Source organism: Phaethon aethereus (assembly GCF_964289735.1).
Source record: "Phaethon aethereus genome assembly, chromosome: 13".
In the NCBI taxonomy this organism is placed as follows: Eukaryota; Metazoa; Chordata; class Aves; order Phaethontiformes; family Phaethontidae; genus Phaethon; species Phaethon aethereus.
In genome coordinates, this window is record NC_138589.1 from 1,058,690 (window position 1) to 1,083,971 (window position 25,282).

Here is a 25,282-nt window from a genome sequence, read left to right on the forward strand (position 1 = left end):
AGCAGCAGGCAGGAGCAGGCAGGAGGAGGAGCCCGGCCCGCCCCCCTCAGCGCGCAGGGCAGGCAGCCTTTATTCACAGGAAGCGCGGGCAGCGGCTCAGCAGCAGGCAGGGGACGGGCAGGGGAGGGGGAGAAGAGGGGTTGCTGGTGACCCCCCTCTCCCCCCGTCAGTTCTTCAGCTCGCCCAGCCGCAGCCTGGCAAAGTCCGTGGCCAGTTGCAGGGCCTCCCGCAGGCAGCCCACGTTCTTGCCCGTGGCCTGCGCAGAGATGTCCTTCCCGCCGCCTTTGCCGTCCATCAAGCCCGAGACCTCCTGCACCCACTGGCTGGCCTTCAGGCCCTTATTTGCGGTCTCCTGGGGAGGAAAACAAACAGGATGGGAGGGCTGGAACCCCTCTGCTGGGAGGACAGGCTGGGAGAGCTGGGAGTGTTCAGCCCAGAGCAGAGAAGGCTCCAGGGAGACTTACTGCAGCTGCCAGGGCTTAAAGGGGGCTGATAAAGATGGGGACAGACTTTTTAGCAGGGCCCATAGTGATAGGACAAGGGGTGACGGCTTTAAACTAAAAAGGTCCATTCTGTGATTTTATGAAAAGAAACAAAAAACCCAAAAAAATAGAGGCAGCTCAACCTCAACCCAGCCAGCAAGCGAGGGAAGAGGGGCCACGAGCATGGTAAAACAGGACAAAGCTCTTCCAGGGGCCATCTCCTGGAGAAGAGGGCAGCCCATCTGCCCCCACGCCTACAACCGCCTCAAGTCCTGGCTCTTCACTCTCCCCGATAGTGGAGCGCAACGCCTCTCGCACCCCTCTGATGATAACCCGAAGCACCAGGGGCACAGCTCTCGCCAACCCGAAGGAGTTTTGGCCCTGTAGCGTGAGGTAGTTACTGCCTGGAGGCTGCAGCTCCTCCACAGAGGCTCAGAGAAAGGCAGAGCCTCGGTGTTACCTGGGGTACTTGACACAGGCAGGTGATTCTGCCAGCTTCGTTATCTACAGCAAAGAGCATGGTGGCAGTCTGGGGGGAGTAAGTCTTGAAGAGCTTCAGAGATTCGTTCAGGGCCTGGAGGGGGACAAAAATCATTGCAGGACACCATCCCCCTGCTCGCGACCAGCCCTGCTCCAGCCCCTGTGGCACCCATGGAGACCTTGGGGGAGTCTGGGCTTGCATTAAACCATCCAGCAGCACCCTGCAAGCGCTCCTTCTCCCAAAGACGAGCCGTCTTCACACCGCCCTGGCAGTGCAGAAGCCTTGGCAGGGGACATAAGCCCTGGCTGTGTCCCCTCACAGTGGCAAGGAAGCAGGAGTGAGGAGCTGCTTTTATTTTCCCACCTTCAGTTACATGGGGACTGGCAGAATTAGCCCCAAAACAAGTGAACCTTTGCCTGAGCCAGAGGGGAAAACGCTCTGCTCTGCCACGTGAGCTCCCCAGCCAGGAGGAGCAGCTGTTCTGGGAGTCAAGAGGACGCAAACGCAGCATGAAGCAGCTGCAAGGGTTATCAGACACAGCAGGCACGCTGGAGAAACCGGGGAGACTGCCAAGCATCCCGTTATTCCTAAGGAGACCGTCATCCGTTGCTCCCATAGACAGCAGGATGCAGCACAGAGCTCCAGGAGCGGGACCTCCAGCAAGCAAAGCGGTGCTGCTGTAGCCAGGTAGGGAATTTGCAGCTCCCCGGGTTGCCGGCACCCGCTATCCCCTGGGATGCAGCCTTCTGCCAGGGAAAACGCTGCATTGGCAGTGCCGACGGCGAGCAGGAGCGCTGGCATCGTGGGGATGGGAACAGCCACAGGGAGTGAGCAGACATCCGTAAGCAGGATCAGCTCCGAGACTCTCGGAGTGGAAATTTAAATAGGGCATTAAAACTTGAGGGGTCCAACCTCAGGGCACGATCAGCCCCTGCTGCCTGGCACTTGCTGGGCTCAGCACTGCGGCACAGCACACGCAAGGGAGCTCTTATTTGCAACAGAAATCGCTCAGAAAGAAACTTAACTTGTGCATGGAGGAAGGAAGGAGCAGTTTCAGCCCTGGACAGAGAAGAATTTGAACGCTGCTGCAGCAGACAGTGCTCAGGAGCTGGGGAGCAGCTCCCTGGCCCCGGCCCTGTCCACACATGCAGCTCGGGACACCGTTCCCAGAGCTGATCTGCAGTGGCCTCAGGCACCACGACTCCCATGGCTCAGCAGAGCTGCTGTCCAGAGTTCCTTAAGCCTGAATTTTAGTGTTGTGACTGCTGCTGGATGAGCCTTACCTGGGACACAATGTGATTTCCACCGGTGTCCCTATCCACTACCAAGTCTGGAAGCTCAGCAAACGGTCAAGACCCCCTCCCCATGCCTGCAAGCCCACGTATTAGCGCAGGAGGTGGGACACAGAGTATCCCAGCACTCCTCCCGCTTTCCGCCTAGCTGCTGCCTCAGGGCTGGCTGGTGGCAAGAGCGACAGCTCTGTAAGATGGCACCCCCGCCCCAAGGGAAGGGAGACCACCCAACAAGGCAGGTTGTTGAGGAGACCAGGCCTTCCCATACCTTTGCTGAGGCTCCGTTTTCCATTTCCATGATGACCAAGGGCTGGTTAGGGTGACTCTCAATGACTTGCTTTGTCTTCTCCAGCACCTGAGGACAACAGCGGTCAGATGCTAGAGCACATACATTGTGTAGGGACACAAGAACCACCGGGGCAGAGCTTCCCTGCAGGTACAGAGGCCCCCAAGGTGCTCCAACACCCCCATGGCCCAGCCCAGAGCAGCCCCACGCTCCACAGCCAGGAACAAAACGTGTTGGCAGGTGAGTGTGTGGCCTGCAAGGCAGCAGCAGTGTTGTGCGTGGTTCCACTTCCAGGAAAATCCAGTGGGATCCAGGAGGAAGAACCACACACCACCCATACCGTGCACCCAGGGGCACCGATAAGGCAGGAGCACCCCAACTTCCAAGACAGCGCTTTGCCCCAGGGAACAGACGTGAAGGTAGCCATGCCCTGGGACGGAGCAGGAGAGGCTGGAAGGCTGAAGAGAGCAAGGGGCATCCCCACAGCTCAGCTCCCTTCCACGCTGGGCACGAGTGGAGCTCCCAAGGGAGCCTCCCACAGCCCTCCCACGCTGTCCTTCATTCCCGCCCGGGGCTCACTCGTTTCTGGATGTCGGCTTTGCTTGCTCGGTCCAGGTCATCCATAACTTTCTTCAGTGCTTTAACAGCCTCTCTCAGTTCATCCTTCTGCCACTGTGGGATAACAGCAGTGGCCAGCGTCTGCAAAACAGGAGTGGGTTAGAGGTACCGGTGACCATGGCAGGAGATGCTGCACCACACTCATGAACCTCCCCTCCTCTCCCAGTGCCTGACAACTCAGCACCCACAGGACACAGAGCTGCGACCTCTGTTCAGACAGGAGCAGGAAGGTGAATTTGGGCCTCATTAATACCACCTAGTGCTGGCAACTGAGGTCCCGTTCGCTTTGGGAAGGCAGAGCACTGCTACCATCCTCACCTCACTGAGATCCGTGATCTCCTTCTGCACATCCTTGTTGGGAGCTGTCTGGACCTTCACCTTGGCCTCCAGGGCTGACAACAGTTTCCTGAGGCTGTCGACTTTCCTGAGGGCCTAGCAGAATACAACCCGAGTTAAGTCGTGCAGGGAGATTGAGCGGGTTGGGCTGCTGGCCACCACCGTGAGAAGGGGTGAAGAATACTGCAGCCCCAAGGTGGAGTTCAGTAATTCCCCGGGAAGCAGCAGAGCCAAATCAGGCAGCACTTGACCAGAACCAGGGTGTGATGCTGGCAGACAGGCCCCCAGACTTTTCTTTGCCAGAAGGAATGCCAAGAGCCTCCAAAAAGAGAAAACCATCTCCTCACCAAGGCCCTTCTCCCACTCGGGGAAGCGCCAGCCCAAGGCTAGTCCAGGACCAAAGTCACCTGCATCTTGCAGCAGAGGACTGGATTCTCAGACTGCGCAACTCTCCGGCCAGTCTGGCCAGCTGCTGAGAGCTCTAGATCAACAGCCCACTCTGCAAAGCAACCCGAGCTAAACCCACAGCTCCCTCAGGGACCCACCTCACACCCTTCTAACACAGCAGCTACAGCCAAGACTTCCCCCTCTTCCCTCCCAGCTCTCTCTTCTGGCTGCAGCACAGCCTCTGCTAACAGCAGCATCCTTCTCTGCACTGTGTTGGTGGAGTCCAAGCCACAAGTCCCTCAGACACTCACGACAATTCTCCCTGGTGCCGAGGGATACTGGGCAAACGTAAACGAAAAGGACCTTGGCACAGGGTTAGTATCTGTGCATGCACGTGCCAGTGGTTTCCCACAGGAAATGCATTTCACAGGATCTCTCCTTCCTCCCCTTACCTTCCGAGCTTCAGCCCCAGTGACTGCAACTATCCTCCGGATGCCTTTAGCAATTGCTTCTTCTGAAACAATCACAAAGGGGCCAGTGTGGCTGGAGTTCTGCAAGTGCCTTTGGAAAGAACCCAGAAAGACCCCCAACAAGAGAAAGTTAGAAGTTCACCTCTCATCTCTGCAGGAATCAGCATGGAAACAAGAAAACCACCCTGCCAGGGAGCTGCAGCAAGCATGGGGACAGGCAGAAAACCCAACCTAGCCGCTGAAAGCAAACGAGCGAGGAAAGGGTGGCAAGGGCTACGTTCCCAGCGCTGCCAGAGACCGTGCGTGTGGGCAGGGACAGCACACAGGCAGTTTCCCTGCCTGCAAAGGCTGATTTGAAATGCAGTTTGACTCAGGACTGTGAATGCAAAGGCACATCATCAGCACCACCTCCAGCTCTGCCCTGGCTGTGGCCCAGCATACGCCCACGGCACTCAACAGCCCTTGGGAGCTTGGCTGACTCCTTTTCAGCCGCCTCGCCGCCTTCCCCAGCCTCTCCAGATACTCACGTCCCTCCACAGAACTCGATAGAAGTGATGGAGCCTGCAGGGCCAGAGGGGTCAGCCAGCAGCTCCTCCACAGGGATGCCAATTGAGACCACACGAACAGGATCGGGGTAGGTCTCGTCAAAAACCGCCCGCAGTCCTTGGATAGCTTTGGCTGCTGCAAGAGGGCAGTCCTTGGCGTACACAGTCTGCAGAGGACAGGAAAGGGACACAGGTAAGAGCTGATCCTGTCAGCTGTGATCAAGGGCCCGCATTCCCAGGGAATCCTGACTTCCTCCGAAAGGTCCTGAAAGGGAAGTTACATGCCTCACCTCAGCTGGGTTTTGTTGCAGGAATCCCAAAATCATTAACAGTTGCCCCATCTTCAAAATTCCCGATACCACTGCCTGCTCAGACCCTCTGTGCTCCTATACGTTCATTTCTAACCAGAGACTCCTGAGCAGAGCACAGGGTTCTCCACGGTCTGTTCTGACATAGGGCTGGCACCAAGCAGAGCAACCCTCTCGCCACTGAGGACACATCACCAGGGGGTCTGGGTGCACGCTATAAATCCAGCCAGGCCTGCAAAACTACTCTGCGAAACTTCTTGGCTCTTGTAGCTAACGCGACACTACAGCGGGCATAGAAATACTCCAACCCTAGAGAGGGCTTGGTACTGATGAACGGAGTCATCCACGTGGAGTTTTCCCACTGAAAGTACTCTGTGATGCCAAGCTGTGCACAGTACTGCATCAGCAGCTCAGAAGACTCCTGCTGGGCCAAACTCCCAGCATCCCAGATCATCCAAAAAAGCTTGACTCGAGGTATTTTTTTCCTGAGTACATCCAACCCAGCAGCCGTACCCACCTTTGCCTCCTCAATCATCTGGTTGGCAATCCCTTCAACTTTCTTGATTTCCTGGGTAGACAGGGCTCCCTTGGCTGTGAAGTCAAACCGCAGCCTGTCCGGTGCGACCAGCGACCCTCTCTGGTCAGCTTCTCCCAACACTGAGCGCAGGGCGAAGTTGAGGATGTGGGTGGCCGTGTGGTTGCTCATGACTGGCCTCCGCCTAGTCTGATGGAGGAAGTCACCGTTAGATGGGGTCCTGCCAAAATCGCCTCTAGTGGCAGAAGCGGAGGTTAACGTGCTGCTCCAACAGAAACCTCAACGAGGAGGAGTTGTTCTTCAAACTCAGGGAGCAGGAACAACTTATTACACTTGCTGCCTTGGAGCCTCTGCTAAGGTAAGAGAAAGCCAGGTGCCAGGCAGGAGAGGCCGTGAGTCAGCCAGACTGGAAGGGCCATGCTGCTTGCCTGCATCGTGTGCCCCAGGGAGAGCAGGCCCCAAACTCCATGCCACCCAAGTGGCATCAATGCAAACAAAAAAGACAAAATCCAGGGAAGAGATGAGGCCATCTGTTACACCATGTCTTAACTCACCTCATCAACAGACAGGTGGACCTGATCTCCTACTTTCAAGCTTCCATACAGAGTTCCTATGTGAAGCACGTAGCCTCCTCGGACCTGCACGTTCTTCACCGTGAATTCCGTTTTCTGTACAAAGAGGGAAATGCACCCAGTGAGCAGTGCGAGAGGCCAAGGGGAGACAGACAGTCCAGCCAGAGGTCAGAGCTGCAACTGGAAGGGCAACGGAGCTGGTGAGGGGTCTCAAGAACAAGTTTGGTGAAGAGCGGCTGAGAGAACTGGGGGTGTTCAGTCTGGAGAGGAGGAGGCTGAGGGGAGACCTCATCACTCTCTACAACTACCTGAAAGGGGGTTGTGGTGAGGTGGGTGTTGGTCTCTTCTCCCAAGTAACTAGTGATAGAACAAAAAGAAACAGCCTTAAGTTGCGCCAGTGGAGGTTTAGATTGGATATTAGTAAAAATTTCTTTATGGAGACAGTGGTCAAGCACTGGAACAGGCTGCCCACGGAGGTGGTGGAGTCACCATCCCTGGAGGTGTTCAAAAAACGTGTGGATGTGGCACTTCGGGACACGGTTTAGTGGGCATGGTGGTGTTGGGTTCATGGTTGGACTTGATGATCTTAAAGGTGTTTTCCAACCTTATGATTCTGTGATTCTATGGAAAGGTCTCAGCTGAGAGCCAGGCTGGTGTGTGTGATAGAAAGCTGAGCACCCCCAGGCACAGCACAGAAGGCTGCAAAGTGGAGAAGAAAATGAAGGTGGGGCATGGTTATGGGGCACAGCAGAGCTGAAAGAGCTCCCCATCACGGCTCGAAAGTTCTGTCCCTCCACACAGCAATCCCAGCACCACCACTGCAGGCACCCACGGTCTGGCAGCAGCCTGACACTGCAACGCAGAGTTCAGTTCCCCAAGAAGCCAGGGGAACAAAACGCCAGCACATCTGTGCCATGCTGCACCCCCAGAAAGGAAACCTGTGCAATGCCTGACACCTGCCATGGGCAGGAAGTTGCTGGAGCTTGCTTGGCCCCTTCTCCTTCTCTGCACACACCTGCCCAGGCCCCAGGTCAGACCAAGTCTAGCGAAAGGCTCTCAGGCCCACTCACATCCTCCCTGCCGTCATCGTCCTTGACCATGTAGCCCTCGTCATAGATTTGCCCACCCTGCTCGGCGTAGAAGCAGGTCCGGTCCAGCACTATCCCACACTCCTGGCCAGTGGATACCTCCTCCACAAACCTCTTGTCCCTGCGGATGGCTTTCACTGTGGCCACGAGGCTCCCAAAATCTGTCACCAGGATGAAAGGCAGTGTCAGTAAAACAGGAAAACCTCGTACACACCACATGGGAGCAGAACTTCATAGCAACACCTCCCACTTGCTGCAGGAGCTCGTAGCAGCTACATTTGCAGGGGGCAATGAGAAAGAACCAGGGCAACAGTTAATTGGATAAGAGGGAATTTCGTTGCATGTTCTCCAAGGCAGGGGCTGTCACTTCCTTCCACACCTACGTGAGAAAAGTTGGCCATGTGTGCCGCTATGAGCCTGGGGCCTCCTGAATCTCCACCAAATCAAAGAATGAGAAGCAAGAGCCGGAGCAAGGGAGCTGAGGACAGACCAAGCAGAAACTTCCTTCTCCTGTGACACTGGCAAAAGGGCAGCTGGCAACCACAAACACAGCAGCGTGGAGACACAAAGCTGCAGGGAACAGGAATCCCCTTAAGACTTTCTGATCAGGCTGGCAACAATGGACCTGAACAGTAGGGCAGCCCTTGAAGAGTTTGCCCTCCTCTTTCCCTGCTCCCTTTCTTACAAGCAGGCTATTCACCTGCACGCATTTCCACTCCCACCTCCACGTCCCAGGAAAGGTGAGCCCAGAGGGGATCTTGTCGAGGTACGTGCCAGGTAAGGTTTGGCAGCAGAGGATGATTCTGAGAAGGTTTTTTTCATACCATAGGCACCACTCTGATCTGAAGTGTAGTTGTATTTTGGTGAGTCGTCAGTCACCTCCAGCCCTCGGGCCCGTAGCTCTTCGATGGCGTAGATGTCCAGCATGAGGAGGTCCTCCCCACCGGCACCCTTCCCTTGGGATTTGAGCTGCCAATGACAAGCACCAAAGTTTCAGAAAACCCACCTCAGCACTGGCCCGTGCACGCCAGCCTAGTCACACACCTCACTCGCACCCTTGAGAGCTCCTGGGTTCAGAGCTTTGCTCTGGGAAGCCACGTGCCAGCAGCTGGAGTCCTCTCATCTTTTCTGACTTCAGAGCAGGCTGTTCCAGCGCTACCAGCACGCAGCCAAAGCGGGCCTGAGCCCAGCAAGGGCAAGGCAAGCACCCAGCCATCTGGTTGATGCCACTCTCTACTGCTACAGCAAACTGTTGGGAGAGGCGGCCAAGCTGCAGGCCTGCCTGGACACTGCTCCTCGGGCAGGGAAGTCCAGAACTTCCCTATCCAGAACGAGACAGTAGGGAGGTGCTCCCAGCACTCCACCAACTCGGTCTGAAGGCTGAGCTCAAGGCCCCAGGCCTCGCAGCATTAGTGAGCGAACCCAGCCCCAGCTGCACAGAAAAGACACGTCTCACAACAACTACAGTGCCACACCCTAGTCTTTCCCACAGGGCACTGGAGCACTTGGGATACGAGCAGTCCTGGTAAGAAAGGAGCAGAGACTCATGACAGCAAACTAAAAGGAAGGGAATCCTCCCTGCCCACTCGCAGACCAGCTCCCCTGGAGCTGTTACCTACCTGCGCATTTTTCCGCTCTTCTTCAAAGCCCTCCATGTCCACAACAAGGCCCTTCTCCTCTGCAATCAGCCCAGTGAGATCGGCAGGAAAACCGTAGGTGTCATACAGCAGCCAGGCAGTATCACCTCCAGAGAAAAAGCAGAGCAGTCAGCACCCCTGTTCCATGAGACACTGCTCCTTTCCCCTCCTCCGACTGGCTCTGTCCTACGGCAGGTGAGCAAATGGCTCTGGTGAACACAAACATCTCAAAGGCTCCTCTCTGACAGCACAGAAATCACGCTGTCATGTTGTGTCTGGGCAGCTTAGAAACCTGAGCAAGCGAACACAGGCCAGAGGAGAGATGGGTGGCCCAGCTCTAAGCGATGGTCTTTTGACTCAAACTCTGTCCCTCTCCACCTTCCACCATCTCTCAGTTCCCAGCCCAGCTGACTCCTAACTCAGTCCCAGATAATAAATGCTTTTTGGTGCATCCGGACAGAAGTCACGGCCTTACCAGGGATGGTTTTACTGTCCCCCAGGCTCTGGATCTTCCTGTCCAGGATGCGACGTCCTCGGCTGAGTGTTTTCAGGAACTGATCCTCTTCTTCATTGATAATGTCCTTCACCATATCTGGGTCCTTCTTCAGCTCAGGAAAGGCATCTCCCTGCAGACCCAAGAGGATTAGTCCTTCAGCATGGAGATCTGCACGCCTCAGCAGAGGGAGTCTTCAGCAGATACAATGGAGCCGGGGAAGAACTCACCAGTGACTGCACCACCACATCAACCAGAGTAGCAAAGAAACCCTTGGGGGCATTGAGCTTCTCATGGGAGTAGCGCACAGCCCGTCGGAGGATCCGCCTCAGCACATACCTACGGAACAGCAGAGCCCCCCCCACAAATGTTACACCTTTGAGCTGTTCTCAGGGGATCCACCAGCACCCACCTACCAGCACCCCTCCCAGGAACAAGGGCACAGGGTTCTCTTCCCCACATTTTCCCTCAAGTACCATCTTACACCAGCAGCAAGCCAGAGGTGAGGTGCCAGGCCCCAGCTCCGTCACCCAGACTCACAGTGTTGCTTAAGAGGCAGTCCTGCGAGCCCAGTGGCACCCACAGCACAGCCCCACAACCCAAACTTCATTAGTTTTTTGGTTTGTTTTTTTTTTTGACAGCAGCACTGCACCAAGCAGGGTTTTGTGCCTGTCTGTTCCTTTTTGGGGGGTGAAACATCAGGACTGATACAAAAACCCTCAGACCCATGCATCTTGGCCTTTTGGGTGGACTTTGCTACAGGGCTTCAAGCATCAAATATTCTGAGGAAACACTCTGCTATCCACTGCTTTAAATGACAAATTCAAAGACATCCCGGAGACAGGCGAGATACCAACCCTCTCGGGGAAGCGTACTGAACAGAATGGGAGCGGCGGCATTGCGGCAGCTCCCTTCTTACCCTCTGCCAGTGTTGTCAGGTCTGCCCCCATCAGAAAGGGCCAGCGTGATGGTCCGTGCATGGTCAGCCAGCACGCGGTAGGCCATGTCTATACCATCAGCATCCTCCGCGCCAACCTGCCCCATGTACGGCCTGGCACCCGTGCCCTGCGCAGAGAGGAGAAGGCGGTGGGCAAAAGGGACGGTTACGGACGGCGGGGATCAGCAACAGAGCAGAACAACAGTGAAGTGCCTCAGAAGCCAGCCCCATCTCGCTGCTCGCAGCCACAGAGGTGGCACATTCCTCTTGGAAAGAGGTGGCTCAGTGAAGCCAGGGAAGACGGAGAGCGTGGTGCCATGGCCTGCATTTCCAAGGCCAAAGGATCTCCAATACTGGAGGGAAGAAAAGCCAATTTATCCCAACATTAAGAGCTCCGGATAGAAGAGAGAGGGAGAGGGACAGAGTGCAGGGAAATCAGCTGTTTTGCACACCGGCTCAAAGACTCCAGCCTGGCATAACCTGCCCAGCCAAGGAAGTTCTCAAATTCTGTCACATGGGAGACGGTCCCAGTGTCTTTATTTTAGGGTGTTTTTATCCATACCCAAGGGAAAGATATAGCTGTAACAAAGCAGTGTTCACACCATGAGCACAGTCCCTAGAGCCAGGCTCCCAGCACATTGCAGGAATGCAGACAAGGACACACAGGCTGTGTCCAGCCAATAGCTTTAACATCGAACAAAGGCAGCCCTCCAATTCCAACTCTGGAGCTCTGCACACCTCATGCCCGCCAAGAGACCTAAGACTGGGCTCTTCTGCCTACATTTCTTCCAGCAGGATCTGCAGCCAGGAAGCTCTGGTGCTTCCACGGAGCAAAGAAAGGCTTGGACTTGCACACAGAGTTCCCAGCACTGGTAACATGGCCCCTACCCAGGAAGATGAAGCGACAGCACGCTGGTTCTGCAAGTGACTGTCATGGTTTATGGTAAAGACTTTCTCTCTCAGGGGATTTTCTACAGATCAGCATGTTCCAGGTGGGAGACTGAAGGACAAACTCTGATTCTAGGTCAGCAGCACCACATGCTCTCTACCACATAGCAAAAAGTCGGTGCTTGGTCATACTGGACTGCAGAGCATCTCCCACTCGGAGAGGACCAAGGAGGGCGGAATCAGAACAGTTTAACAGAAACAGCTGGGAAAGCTGCACTGCTCATTGTCCCGTGTTTTCCCCTGGAAACATGCCCCAAGGCAGCAATTACTGTGCCAGCCTGCGTTCCTACCCTCAGCAAAGCACAAACCCGCGGGCTTGGAGCAGCTAGGAAAAGCCAAGACCTGCAGACATAACCACCCTGTCCAACCAGCCCCACGCATCTCCCCAAGGATTCAAGGAACGGATGCAGCTGGGTCAGGCCCAGACCCAGACTCCCCAGTTTGTACCTTTTGGATGGCTTCAAAGTAAGGAAGGAACAGGTCGGTGTCATAGTTGGACATCTTGTTCTGCAGCACAGAGACCAGCCTCTCCAGTCCCATCCCAGTGTCAATACTTTTCTTAGGAAGAGGTTTCAGTGTCCCGTCAGCTTCCCTGCCCAGCCACAAAAAGAAAGATGAGCTGTTATGGATGGAGGCTCTGCAGCGGCAATCCCATCTCTCTCATCTCCATGAGATTTTGTTCCACCAGATTTATGACACGGGCCCATAGGCAAGCCTCACAAAGGACGACTTTGATAAAATGCAGTTAACAAGACCCTCAGTGTCAATTTAGACCCAGAGCAGGATGGCACTTACTCCCTACTGCACTCTTGGCAGGTGAACTGAGACAATTATTTCCAGGCTCCAAAAGCCAGCATGACCAACCTCTTCCGTACCGGTGGGTCAGGGGACAGAGCAAAACAAAGCACACAGCTCCAGAACAAGAGGGAACAGTGAGCAAGCCAGGGTCAGTTAAAACAGTCCAAGCAAGCCCTCAATGCTGAGCTGGAGCAGCATGGGGAGGGAAGCAGGTCTCGCTCACCTGTTGAACTGTATGAAGACCAGGTTCCAGATCTCCAGGACGTTAGGATCATCCTGATTGACCAGGTGGGAAGCATCTCTGTCCCCAATCCGGTCATAGTGGATCTCACTGCAAGGGCCGCACGGGCCTGTGTCTCCCATTTCCCAGAAGTTATCCTTCATATTGCCAGGCAGAATCCTGCCCTCAGCCAGACTGTAACAAGAAACTCTTAGTGAACAACAGAGACTAACAGCAAGGCAAGAATTCCCCAAACTAAGTGCTATACCAGGAAACCTCGGCTCATTAACGCTCTGGATGAGCAGACAAATCGTCAAAGTCTTGAGACAGACCAAGAGCCTAAATCTCGGAATCCCTGCCAAGGAGGATCAAGTGAACACTGGCGCCTGGCACTTGTCCCAGGTGGAGGCAGAAGCCTACACAACACCTCAGCAAAGCCACCAGCAAGAAGACAGGTAGATCTCCAACTTTAATACACACCAAGCAGGTTTGGTCCCACAGTGTAGAGGCACGCCATGGGGTCACTGGCAGGTTTTAGAGGGAACTAGAGCCAAAAGATCAAAGGCATCATTTCACCGTGATGTCGTTGGTGGACTTGACAGTGTTAGGTTTACTCAGTGATCTTAAGGGGCTTTTCCAACCTAAATGATTCTATGATCAAGCTTTGGCCCACCCACAGCTTGAGTGTGGTTCTTGCCTCCTCATGTCAAGGAGGGTGAGGCAGAAGTAGCAAATGGATAGAGGAGGGCAACTAAAACTACCTAGGGGTGGAACAGCCGCCTTAGGAAGAGAGTATAGAAAAGAGGAGGACTCTTCAGTTCAGAGAGGATAAGGCTGGGTGGGAAACTACAACTGACACTTAGAAAAACCCAGTAAGTTCAAAACAGAATCAGATGTACTCTGAAGGAGCAGGGCCCCAAACAGAGGCCAAGGGGAATAGATGGATTAATCCAGTGTCTGTGGATGCTGGGAGAGGAGGAGGTAAACAGAGTGCAGGCCACAGTCAAGCTTTCCCTGAAGAGCATCTTCTCAACTGCTGTCAGAGGCAGCACTGGGCAGGACAGACCATTGATCTGACCCTGCAGGGCACTTCTAAAGCTTACACCAGAGATTCTGAAGCAAAAGCTCCCAGTCTCTTCTGTCTAATATCAGTGCTTCCCTTTGGCTTTGCAGCTCTACCACCCTGCAAACATTATTTGTGACACACTAATTTTGTTAAAACCTCCTGTTATATGTGCTCTGCCACATAACACATGCCATCTTTCCCTGAATAAATGACTATTGTTCATCAAAACATGCAGCTTCCTCAGTTACAGGCCTTACCCCAAATTCAACCATATCTGCTTGCACTCCAGGTCCGGTTGCAGTCCTGCAGCCTCATTTCCACCAAAGTAAGTGACGTAAAGTCTTTCGGCAGGGATGCCAAACTCCTTGGTGAGAAGGTCCAGTGCCAGTTTACAAGCAAGTTCCTGCAGAAGGAAAGATGAGGTCAGCAAAGAGTTTCTCTTCAACGTGCAGAGGTGGCTACTGTAGGTATCAGCAGCTAAACAGCCAAAAACTTTCAGACTTTTGACATAAGAGGCAAATTAATATGTGCAGCGCATAGGGCACGAGAAGCATCTCATCTTTCCAGATGCAGCCAATTTAACTCCTAGCACGTTCACTGCCCCCAAAAAGCCTTTTCATTGTGCTGTTATTCTGTATTCTTAACATCCTCTTTCTGACTTTGAACATTATGCTATCAAGAAGCTTGGGAGAGGACCTCATTATTTTATGATTACTCCTGTCTGAAGGTACATCATAGTCACACAGCACGTGCAACTCCCTGCAGCTCCAGGACAGCCACTAAAACCTCTGCCTGAAGACTCCAAACTGGCAGAGTTAATATAATCAGCTTTGTAAACCTTAGGTAATTAATCCCACAACATTCTACAGGGTCAGGGCAACTTCCAAGCTCATTTATTCCAAAGGAGCCACATGCACCTTAGGACCCACTCTGTGCCAAGATACTCTCCCTCCTCTTGGTAAATGTTCCGCTGAGTTCATAGAGACTTTGTGCAAGAGATTCAGAGCTGCACCTAGCCTATTTTACCTTGAAATAATCCCCAAAGGACCAGGACCCCAACATCTCAAAGAAGGTGTGGTGGTAGACATCTTTCCCGACGTCGTCCAGGTCATTGTGCTTGCCCCCTGCTCGGATGCACTTCTGAGTGTTGGTGGCTCTGTTCAGTTTAGCGAGCGGGTGTGAGGGGTCAATGGTATTGAGGAAGATGGGTTTAAACTGAGAGGAAAGACAAAAGGGCAATCAAGAAGAGCACTAAGAGCCTGTTCTCAAACATTGCAAGCAACAGCACAGCAGTAAGCATCGTCTATGTCACGATACCACTATCCTGAACATACCCAAGGCAGCTTTCAGAAACAACAAGCCTGCTATCTCCTCTGTGCGAAGAGGCTGCAGCATTGCCTATAACTTAGCACTTCCACACACGCACATGCTCCTAGAGCCCACCAAACCCCAGAACTACCAAAGGGACTGAAAGTAGCCAGATTCCCAGCTGACCAGAAAAAAAAAAGTCAGTGAGAACTGTGTGCTGAGCCCTTTCAGCAGCCCAGCCTCAACCAGTCTTTAAAGATGCCGTTAGATATTTGTGCCAGGACTAGCTGTGGTCCAAAGGGTCAAGGAAGGGGTCTGGCAGTGCTCCCATCGCTGCAGTCAGCCCAGCAGACACAGGAACCTCTCCCAACTTGCTCTTGCCAATTTTGCAAGAGCCCAGAGGATTCCAGCAGACACACCAACCACCTCTGTGTGACCAGAAGGAAGATGGAGAAAACAACAATGATTTTCCACACGAACAGCTCTGCAAACAGCTTCACAGGTTTCAAATGCTACAGGATACGTTCAGAAGAACCACAGTACCAGAGTGGGAAACCTACCTGATTCATACCAGCGTTGGCAAAGAGCAGCGTGGGGTCATCCAGGGGGATTGTAGAAGATGAGTGCACATAGGTATGCTTATTTTCCTTGAAGAAGTCAATAAACCGTTGCCGGATCTGGCTAGCTGTTAGTGTAACTTCCATCTTGAAGCTGCAAGTCACAGCTGTCCAAAGGAAGTGGAAGGGAAAGGAGCAAGGCCTCGGTGCAGTCTGAGGAGGCAAGAACAAACCAGGCTCTGACGTGGTGTCAGCTCAAGCAATAACACCAGGATCATTGCCTCCATCTCCTGACAGGGTGATGATAACTACTCTCACCGACTCCTCAGTTTAACCATCAGTCCACCCCACACGGTGCTGACCCAAACCCAAACTTCCTCCCCCCGCAACCTCCCCAATTGCTAGAGCTTGAGCTCAAGTTACCTGTTCTTTGAAACCATGTGGTTTTTAAAATATCAAGTTCACCTGGATACTACACGTCCTTAAGAGGTTACGTCTGCTTTCCCAGGGACACAGGGGAGGACGGCTAACGCCTAAAATCACTCAGGGTGATTAAATCACTGAACGGCTGCGTTTGGAAATGACCTCTGAGTATCACCTCGTCCACTTTCCCTGCTCAAAGCAGGGTCAACTCCAGGGACGCGTGGAAACCTTCCCTGTGGGGAGCCGCGTCACCATACACACACCAGGGGCAGGCGGCAGTTTGGGGCGAGCTCCTCCGCTACACCCTCAGGGGTACGTAAAGCTGCCCGCTGCCGACGGAGCGCAATGCAGTTCTCTAGAGGGACGATAAAACCCTCATACGACTAAGGCCAGCGAGTGGCTGGAGGAGGGGAGGACGCGGCGCAGCGGCGGCTCCCGGGCAGAGCAGGGCCTCTGCCCGGGCACCAGCCGGTCCCAAGTGCCCGAGGAGACGCTGTGGGTGCCCGGCAGCCCTGCGGAAAGCCGCCGCAGGGCCGGCAGACCCACCTCCCCGCACCCCCGCCTCGGCCCCGGCTGAGGAGACCAGCGGCACCGCCACCGCCACCCCCCCGCCCCTCACCGCTACCCTCCCCGGCCCCCTGCCCGCCTTCCCGGCCAGGCCATCTCCCCTCGGCTCAGAAGGGGAGCTCAGCCGGGCCAGAGGAGGCGGCCGAGCCATGGAGGCCATCCCCGATGGGCCTCGGAGACCCCTCGGGCCCTACCTCCCCGCCCGCCGCCGCCCCTCACTCCGCACCACCGACCCCGCCGCAGCGCCCGCTCCGCCCCGCCCCTTCCCGGCTCAACGCCGTGCACCAGCTTCCGATTGGTTGTCGAGGCCGTCGCTCCGGATAAGCCGCGCCCCCTTCTCGCGCCCGGCCTTGGGGGAGGGATGCTGGCTGGCTGATGCAATGACGGGACACGGCGGCCACGTGACGCGGCCGGGCTGAAGCCGGGTGGGAAGCCGCCATTTTAGGAGTGCCAGCACTGCTGCCCGGCTGGGCTGGGAGGCCTGCGGAGGGGCAGAGCGGGGGGGGACCGAGACGGCTGGAACCTTAAGGGCCCTCCAGCCCCTCCTTACTGTAGGCGCCGTAACGCTGCAGTACCTGAGGCTTTGGCCACTGGTGTGATGAGAGCAGGGGGCTGCAAAGGGCTTAGGCCAGGAAGGCAATGTGAGGGAGACGGAGCTGGCTGGGCATGGTGGGTGAGGTGGCTTCTAGAGCCCTCCACTAAGCTTCCCTGTTGGAGGATGTAATGGCTGCGGGGCCTTTGCATGGGTCTGAGGGGACAAGGTCATGGCTAAGAGATGCAGGGAGGGGTTTTGCTACGTGGTGAACGCGCTCTGGTCATGCAGTCGGGCACTTGATGGGGTGGGGACGTGCAGTCTAAGGCCAAGAGGCATGGCAGTACGCAGGGGAGGTGCCACATTGACAAAAAATTCACTCTTGAGGACAGTCAAGCATTGAAACAGGGGCCCAGGGAGACCGTGGGGTCCTGGGAGGTGTCTGAGGTCTGGTTCAAGACCTAAGCAACCTGATCTGAAGTCGGTGCTGCCCCTGCTTCTCCTGATGGGGCTTGGAGTAGAGTCCTCCCAGGTCCTCTTCGACCTGAAAGGTCCCCTGGTGTGTCTATGGCATTGGGATCTTGTAGATTGGTCTCATCTCTTCCCCAGAGCATCCCTTCTGGCCCCAGTCTGTGGTTCCTGAACCGTGAGCATGTCTGAGCTGCCACCCTTGGCCTCGATTGCCATCAGTTTGCCATTTCCAAAGGTCGCTCGCCTTCCCCAGCTACATGCTGGCCTGTGGCCATTCCCACCATTCCTGGTCCTGCAGCCCTCTTCTGTTTGTGTCTGTTGTCTCCTTCCCAAGGAGGCTGGAAGGAAAAGAAGAAACTCCAGTCTTGTCGGTTCCTAATGGGAGCTCTGTTCTGGATGCTGCTTGCAGATAGCAGCAGCAGTGGGCAAGTCTGTGCAGGGCAATTGCTTGCGCAGGTGATGACGCCCTCAATAACACCAGCTACAGCGGATCCGAGTCTAACACTATCCAAATCCACACCCAGCACGCTTACCTCTCATGGGGCCCGTAGTCTACTCATCAAGATGGACTGAAACATCACTGCTTCCTCCTTTTCATGCTCTGTGTCACCTGAAAGCTCATCTTCCAAAATTAGAACCCCTTCACCATCTCCCAGCTGCTGGCTCAAGTATTTCTTTGGTGATTTCCAGACCTGGAACCAGTCAGGGAACAGTCAGCCAGGCTGAGCGAGGCTGGGCAACAGACTGTCCCTTTGAGCACATCCAGATGTGACGGACCCATCCCCACTACTTTCCTCTTATTTCCTCCCTCACCTTAAATTCAGGTTGCCCCAATTCTTTGGTTTCAGCTTAGGCTTTTCACATGGCAGTTCTGTTTCTTTTGGCACCTTATTCACTTCTGCCTTCTAAAAATTTGTGCCCCGAGGCTGGTTTGGGCTGCAGGAGCTTTGGCTCTGCAGGCACCTCTTGGTCTCACAAGCATCCAGCATTGTCTTTCAGCAAGGAGAAGGGTGATGGCCATGAGCTTGCAGCCCCAGCAGCGAGCAGATGGGGCTGCAGCGAGCTGGGGGTCTTCTCTGCTGGCTTCTGGGTGAAAGCATTGGCTCGAGTTGAACTTGCAGTGCTAGAAATGCTCTCCCTGTGCTTCCCAGGCTGGGCTTCAGATTAGCATCCCTGGGTTCAACCACCGCAAACTTACCCCCCAAACTGGGAGATTTCTGGCCACAGCCAGATTTGGACCTGTTTTCTGCTTCCTGGTGGTGTTTTCCAAGTGTTCTTCCAAGCTCATGGTGGAGGTGACCCTTTTCCATCAGTTACAGGGACTCTGGGAGCTGGGTCTTTAGAGGAGTTGAGTCATGGGGAACTGGGTAACGCAGGAGACACATGGTCCCATATGCCTGGAGAGCCCTTGGTCCACCCTGGGACCCTGGCTCTGCCCGGGGCAGGCGAGGGGCCAGGGCTGGTGCTGGCACCATCCCCGTCCCCATGGACGCCCCGAGCCACACCCTGGGCCGTGCCCGGCTCCTCTTCACGCCGAGCAGGCGGCAATCCTGCCGTGTGTCACCGCCCGGCGCGGAGGCCGCGCAGATGGCTGTCCTGGCTCAGAGCGTCCTGGTGACGGGGTCCAACCGGGGCATCGGGCTGGAGCTCGTGAGGCAGCTCGCCGCCAGCCCCCGGCCCCCCCAGCACATCTTTGCCACGTGCCGCGACCCCGCGGGTCCGAGAGGGAAGGTCAGTGCGGGCGCAGGGGATGGCCCCGAGCCAGGTGGGTGAAGGGAATTTGCGGTCCCCACTCGCTGCTGGATCTGGCCCTGGCTGGGTGGGCAGGAGCACTTCGACAGAGTCTCATTAACCCCCCCAGCCCCGCAGTTATGGCTGTGCCTGACCCAGCCAGGTGGGATGAGGCTGGAAGGGCAGCCGTGGTGGCCATGTCCTCGGCGCTTGCTTCTGGCTGCGCCGATGGCTGGCCAACTCCTGCTCCATGCTGGGATCACCTGGGACGAGGGGCAGCACCTGAGCCCAGCAGCACCCTTCTCCTGCCAGCCATGGGGATGTCATCCTACCCCGTCTGATGGGAACGGCCTTGCAGGCTTTCCCCAGCAAAATCAAAGCCACCCTGGCCCAGCTCCAACCGGGGTGACCTGGGAGCAAGGGTGGGAGGGCTGGACATGCCGCTGGTGACTTCTAACCTCCCTTGCTCCATCACTTTGTTTCCAGACCCTGCGAGAATTAGCTGCCCAGCACCCCAGCATCAAACTGGTCCAGCTAGGTATGGAGCAATCTTCCTCCTTGCACCCAACATTTCTTCTAGCCCTCTGCTTTCTTCGGGGACGGGACTGGGGGCAAGCTTTGTTGGGCAGCTTGCCTTAACGCTGGCAGCCAGGCAGCTCCAGCTGTGCCAGATGGGGAGGGATTGGTACACATCTGGGCAGGCTTCCCCCTCCAAGCCGAGCTGTCCTCTGGCTGGAAGCGGTCGAACTGGCTTTGGAGGCAGGTGGAGGTGGGTCCAGACACCTCGTCCAAGCGAGTTTCATGAGAAAGGCATGACCTCTGTTCCCAAAGACGCTACAGTGCCTGAGTTTTGGGCTGGGACATGCAGGTTTGCAAAGCTAAGCAAGGCAGGGCACAGCCAGCAAACTTACCAGATGGTCCCTAAGAAGGTTTGGGGTCTGTTTAGAAGTGGCTGTGGTCAGCACTTCCTTTGCTGCTGGTAAAAAGGGAGAAAAGAAATAGGTTAAAAGGATGCTTATGGGAAATCTGGCCTTGTGGTGGCAGTGGTGGTGGTATCCCAGGTTGATGCTCAGGCCCAGAGGCATGCTCTGGTTCGGGAATTCCACAGCCTGGACTGGGACTGGTTTTTAAGCCTCTGTTTTTTAAGAAGAGTTGGGTAAAAAACCCATCCAAACCCAAAAGAAGCATTTTGGGGAAGCGTTTGCACCAGAATGACCATTGCTGTAGTAAGTAAGGTGGGAAGCAGCCAGAGCTTCTAAATACTTCTGAGTATTTCCTTAGAGCCAATAATAAGAAAACTGAATTAAGTTAATGCAAAGACCGTATCAGTCTGTACCTACCTATTTATTTGTTTAAATCCACCTGAAAATTTCAAGTAAATTTTTAGCATTTCTTAGCAAAGCATTCCTGAAGTCAGGCTTTACTAAAAAGAGGCAGCCAATCTCTCTCTTAGTATTAAATAGATTATTAAAGTAGAACACCTTCTCTGTGATAAAAAATAACATGCCCAAAATTACCTGTGAGCCCCAACTGGCAGTACATGATGGGAAGAGCATGCTTACTTAGCTCACCAAAGCATGGCCAACATCTCTAGGGGCTGACCACTGAATAAACAACCTTTACTAAAACACGTACACCCCAAAACCCAGACCATCAGTAAAGTCCCCAGATAAGCTAAAAAGCTATGAAAAATCCAACAGCAACAAAGTATTTTTAAAAAAGAGAAGCTTCTCCAGGCTGTCTTTCTCCATCTTAAGGAAAGGTTACCTTCAAACCAGTAACAGGAATGCACTTTTCAGAAAGCCAGGTTAGAAATTAACTCCAAAATGCATAAAATCTCTGGCTTCCTTTCATTCTCTTTCTTTCTTTCCCATCTTTATCCTCTTATTTCTTCCAAGGAGTGGAGAGTTTGTTCCTTCAGCAAATGTGGCTGGCCTAGCGCTAGAAACGTGCTAGTCCCACATGCCTAGCCCCTTGGAGCAATGACTCAGCGAGTCCAAAGAGAGCAATTAATCATTCACCAAAGTGACTGAAATATCCCTCACACATGGAATGATGGACCGTTGAACTCCAGTTGGTCATTGTCCAAAAAGAAGTCGCTAAAAAGCACCCTGTGATATGTCCTGCAGCTGGCCATGCATGTTCTCTCAAATCCCAAGGCTCCGTCTGCTCATCCATGGCAGCTCCACAGCAGATTCTCTCATAATTTGATGAGAGAACCCCCAAAATGTTTTTGTGACACCTCTACAAAGGCCCACGCTGGGCAAGGCAAGGTGGTACAAGTCCTGGGCCACTCAGAATCATAGAATGGTTTGGGTTGGAAGGGACCTTTCAAGGCCGTTTAGTCCAACCCCCAGCCATGAGGAGGGACATCTTCAACCAGAGCAGGTTGCTCAGAGCCCCGTCCAGCCTGGCCTGGGATGTGTCCAGGGATGGGGCATTCACCACCTCTCTGGGCAACCTGGGCCGGGGTTTCACCACCCTCGGTGTGAAAAATGTCTTCCTTATATCTAGTCTGCATCTGCCCTCTTTTAGTTTAAAACCATCACCCCTTGTCCTATCGCCACATGGCCTGTTAAAAAGTCTGTCCCCATCTTTCTTCTAAGCCCCCTTTCAGTCCTGGCAGCTGCAATAAGGTCTCCCCAGAGCCTTCTCTTCTCCAGGCTGAACAACCCCAACTCTCGCAGCCTGTCCTCCCAGCAGAGCTGTTCCATCCCTCGAGCATTTCTGTGCCCTCCTCTGGACCTGCTCCAATGTACTTCAAATACTTGCTTACCACCATAAAGCCACCGGGCTCCTTAAAAATGCCAGGAAAAAAGGGGTTTTGTGCTGCTCCACAGCGTACAAAATACGCCAAGAAGGGAATCTTCAGCCTTGCAAACCTTTGCTAAGTCAGTCTTGTCTAAGCATGAGAACGGAAACACAGTTCAGGGGCCAAAGTGTCGCAAAAAAGAAATCTAGCTCTGCCATCCCCAACACCCAGCAGGCTCCTCAGATTAGGACCTGCAAAAAATGTGTGCAGAAATGTACGCAGGGAGCAAAGGCACACTCCAACATGCCCATACGCATGAATATTCGCGGTTCTTAAGGGCTCGGTGGTGTATTTGGGATATTAAAAGGCGATATATAAAGTTTAAAGTTGGCCTAATCAGCCCATTTCAGATGCTGAAGGTGTTTAGATGACCCTTTTAAATCAATAATGACCGCTTCGGTGGGGCGAACACCCGTTAGGGGATGCATATCCCAACAGGCAAACCCAAAAGCTGAACGCAAACTTAAAAAATACTACTCTCTATTGCTTTAGCCCCAAAATCCTGCAATTACAGCATGGCAGATCTGCAGAGAGATACCAATATTTAAGTGAGGAAAAAGGCACTGGAAAAACTTACCGCAGCACAATTTCAGGGAGGTCAGTTGTTTCTGGATGCTTGAGAGGGGTTGACCCCACTGCCCGGCCAGAGCATCTCGAAGGATGGGGAGGTTCAGAGTCACCAACAAATACTGCAGCTTATATCCCAAATCTTTTATTACTTGTACTCACTGGCTCATCTGCCAGCTCCAAATCCTCATCGGTAACAACGTGAAGCAAAAAAAAATCTGAACAAAAGAAAAAGAAAACAAAAAAGGAAGGATTTTTGCACATGAAGACTGCAAAGCTATGGGAAGTAAAAGGCAAAGGCGATTGCTCAGAACGGATATCGACCAGAAAACATCTTCATGTAATTCAACAATAAAATGAATGTGTCCCCGCTGTGTTAACAAGCCCTATAGCTGCGGAGCAATACAGCAGGACTTGAAGAGCGTAGTGAGGTTGTTGCCCCAAAGATTGTGTCTCCTTAAAATGTGCCCATCCGACTGTCTTGGCTTCTAGTGGAAATAAAACTGGGAGCCTCAGTGTGCAAGAACCGAGCATCCCTTGTGCAATCATAAATTCCTTGAACACAGAAAGCAAATACAGCTAAGTTTAGCCTCCTAAATGACTAAAAAGGAGACAAATCGTGGTTTAATTCAGCTAAGTCTGTGAGAGAGAGAGGTGAGGACAAACTGCTGCTCGTTTTGATGTGTTTAACACCCTGATCTGCTAAACCTGGTCCTTTTTTGTTGTTGTTTTTGGATAGTGCTGGTTTAGAGAGAGCCATCCCAGCCACAGCTAGTTTTCTGGCGGCTGCTGTGTGACCTGCTGGAGCTCTCCTTTGCTTTTTGCCCTGGCAGACGCAGTGAACTTGCCCAGCATCCGAGGGGCTGTGCGGGCCGTGGGGTCTCACCTGAAGGACCAGGGCTTGAACCTGCTCATCAACAACGCCGGTGTCAGCTCGCACGCCACGCTGCACTCCCTGGATTCACAGGAGATGCTCTCCGTCTTTGCCACCAACGTGGTTGGGCCACTTCAGGTTACCAAGGTACGTGTGGACCTTTTGGGTTTCTCCTGCCTGGGGAGATGCTCCCCATGGCAAGGGTGCCCTGAGCTGGGTGGGTTCTTGCTCTCTTGAACAAGGCAGACTGATGGCGGGGCAAGACTATGGGTCTCCCCTGCCCACCCAGGGGAGCAGGGAGGCTGAGAGGCAACCCAGCCTCAGCATCTCCCATGCTTTGCTGCTCCCCAGCTGGAGCTCCTGCCTGCCCTGGGCTGGCCGTGCCAGCTCGGTCCTTCCCTGGTCAGAGTGTGGTCCATCCTTGGGTCCATCCATGGTCCCTCCCCATCTGTCCAGCTGCTCGTCCGTGGACTGGGACAGAGACCTCCAGGGTGGTCCTCAAGCTCGGGGTTTGTCATGTATTAACAGAGTGTCATTGTCTTTGCGTCAGGAATTTCTGCCGCTCCTGGAGAAGGCAGCGAAGGGCGCGGGGAAGGAGGGGCTGAGCTGCAGCAGGGCCGCAGTCATCAATGTCTCCACCAAACTGGGATCTATTGGGCTGTGCCTTGGGGTACCGGAGGCCCCCATGTACCCGTACCGTGCCAGCAAGGTGAGGTGCCAGGGGAGGTGCTGGGGTTGCTCTGCCGTGCACCATGCCAGTGGAGGGGAGCCCATGGGGACACCCACCTGCCCCACGCCACCCACTCCCTGCCTGGTTCTCCCAGACGCAAGCACGGAGACCGAGACCAGCAGCACCCAGGCCTGAGCCTTTCAGGCGGGTTGTGCCGATGCTTTACCCCGGGGAAAAGTCCCACTTCCCATCTCCACAGCCATTTTCTGGCTGGCAAATGTCCCCCACCTCCTGCCCACCCGTGCCCCGAGTCGTGCTGGCACGGCGGTGCCTCTTCCAGGCTGCCCAGAACATGGTGACGAGGTGCCTGGCTGCAGAGCTCCAGGACAAGGGCATCTTGTGCGTGGCCATCCATCCTGGCTGGGTGAAGACCGACATGGGGACAGAGAAGGTACTGGGCTGCGCAGGGGAGGGGTCAGCAGGACCAGGGCTACCCACTGCTCAGTGTGGCCCCACTTCTCGGGACGGGGCATGTCATGTGATGCTGTGGGCTGCCACGACCATCTCCCAGGGCAGAGCAGGCAGGGAGCAGGGAGCAAGCTGCAACTTGCCAAGTGCACGGGATAGCCAGCCCTGTCCCCCTTGACCCAGCACGAAGAGCAGAGGGGTGGCAAGAAGGAAAAATGCCCCCATGAGCACCCTGGGTGGTGCTCCCCAGGCCGTGCACCCTCCGGTTGCGGCCCATGGCAGCAACACTGCGCCTCGTCCTCTTCTGCAGGCACCACTGACGGTGGACCACAGCGTGCGCGGCATCCTGACCGTGCTGGCCGGCCTCTCGCAGGACGCCTCCGGCGCCTTCCTTGACTGGGAAGGGAACAACCTGCCCTGGTGACAGACGGATGGACAGACAGACGACGGCACCTCTTGCCCATGCCGCAGCTTCCCGCTCGCCGGATCACCCTAACTCGTGGTCACCCTGCTCACCCTCAGCCCACCCCGGGGTGCCAGGGAGAGGGGAAGGGCACAGGACGCACCTTCTCTCCCCTTCCCCACCCCACGCACGGCCCTGCAGCCCCTCTGTACCCCGTCTCTGTAAATGCAGCCTCAAACCGCCTGGGCCGAGCCTGGCACCCGCTCCCCATGTGCTGCCCACACGCTGTGCGTCCGTCTGTCCTGCCTGAGACTGAGCGTCCCCCGACTGAAGGGAGAGGGCAGCTGGTCCCTGCGACCCCCAATCCCTTGGGCACCCCAGGCTGAGCACAGCCCTGGGG

The 25,282-nt window shown here is 54.8% G+C and overlaps 2 protein-coding genes across 2 annotated transcripts; one reads left to right on the top strand and one right to left on the bottom strand.

Moving 5' to 3' along the window:
- Positions 1-166: 166 nt before the first annotated feature.
- On the bottom strand, positions 167-15,511 carry AARS1 (alanyl-tRNA synthetase 1; the record flags this gene model as incomplete). The annotated part of the gene is made up of 20 exons (XM_082005697.1): positions 167-352; positions 943-1,056; positions 2,524-2,610; positions 3,121-3,240; positions 3,478-3,591; positions 4,335-4,443; positions 4,880-5,064; positions 5,723-5,929; positions 6,295-6,408; positions 7,383-7,561; positions 8,225-8,369; positions 9,020-9,144; positions 9,513-9,663; positions 9,761-9,869; positions 10,450-10,595; positions 11,863-12,007; positions 12,437-12,628; positions 13,757-13,902; positions 14,526-14,714; positions 15,368-15,511. The coding sequence occupies 20 exons, from the start codon at positions 15,509-15,511 to the stop codon at positions 167-169; spliced, it is 2,907 nt and encodes a 968-aa protein (XP_081861823.1).
- A 3,308-nt stretch (positions 15,512-18,819) lies between these two features.
- Positions 18,820-24,903, top strand: LOC309409651 (C-signal-like; the record flags this gene model as incomplete). Its single annotated transcript, XM_082005846.1, has 6 exons — positions 18,820-19,088; positions 19,575-19,626; positions 23,301-23,488; positions 23,892-24,050; positions 24,352-24,462; positions 24,790-24,903. The coding sequence occupies exons 1-6, from the start codon at positions 18,843-18,845 to the stop codon at positions 24,901-24,903; spliced, it is 870 nt and encodes a 289-aa protein (XP_081861972.1). The 5' UTR covers positions 18,820-18,842.
- Between the last annotated feature and the right edge of the window lie 379 nt (positions 24,904-25,282).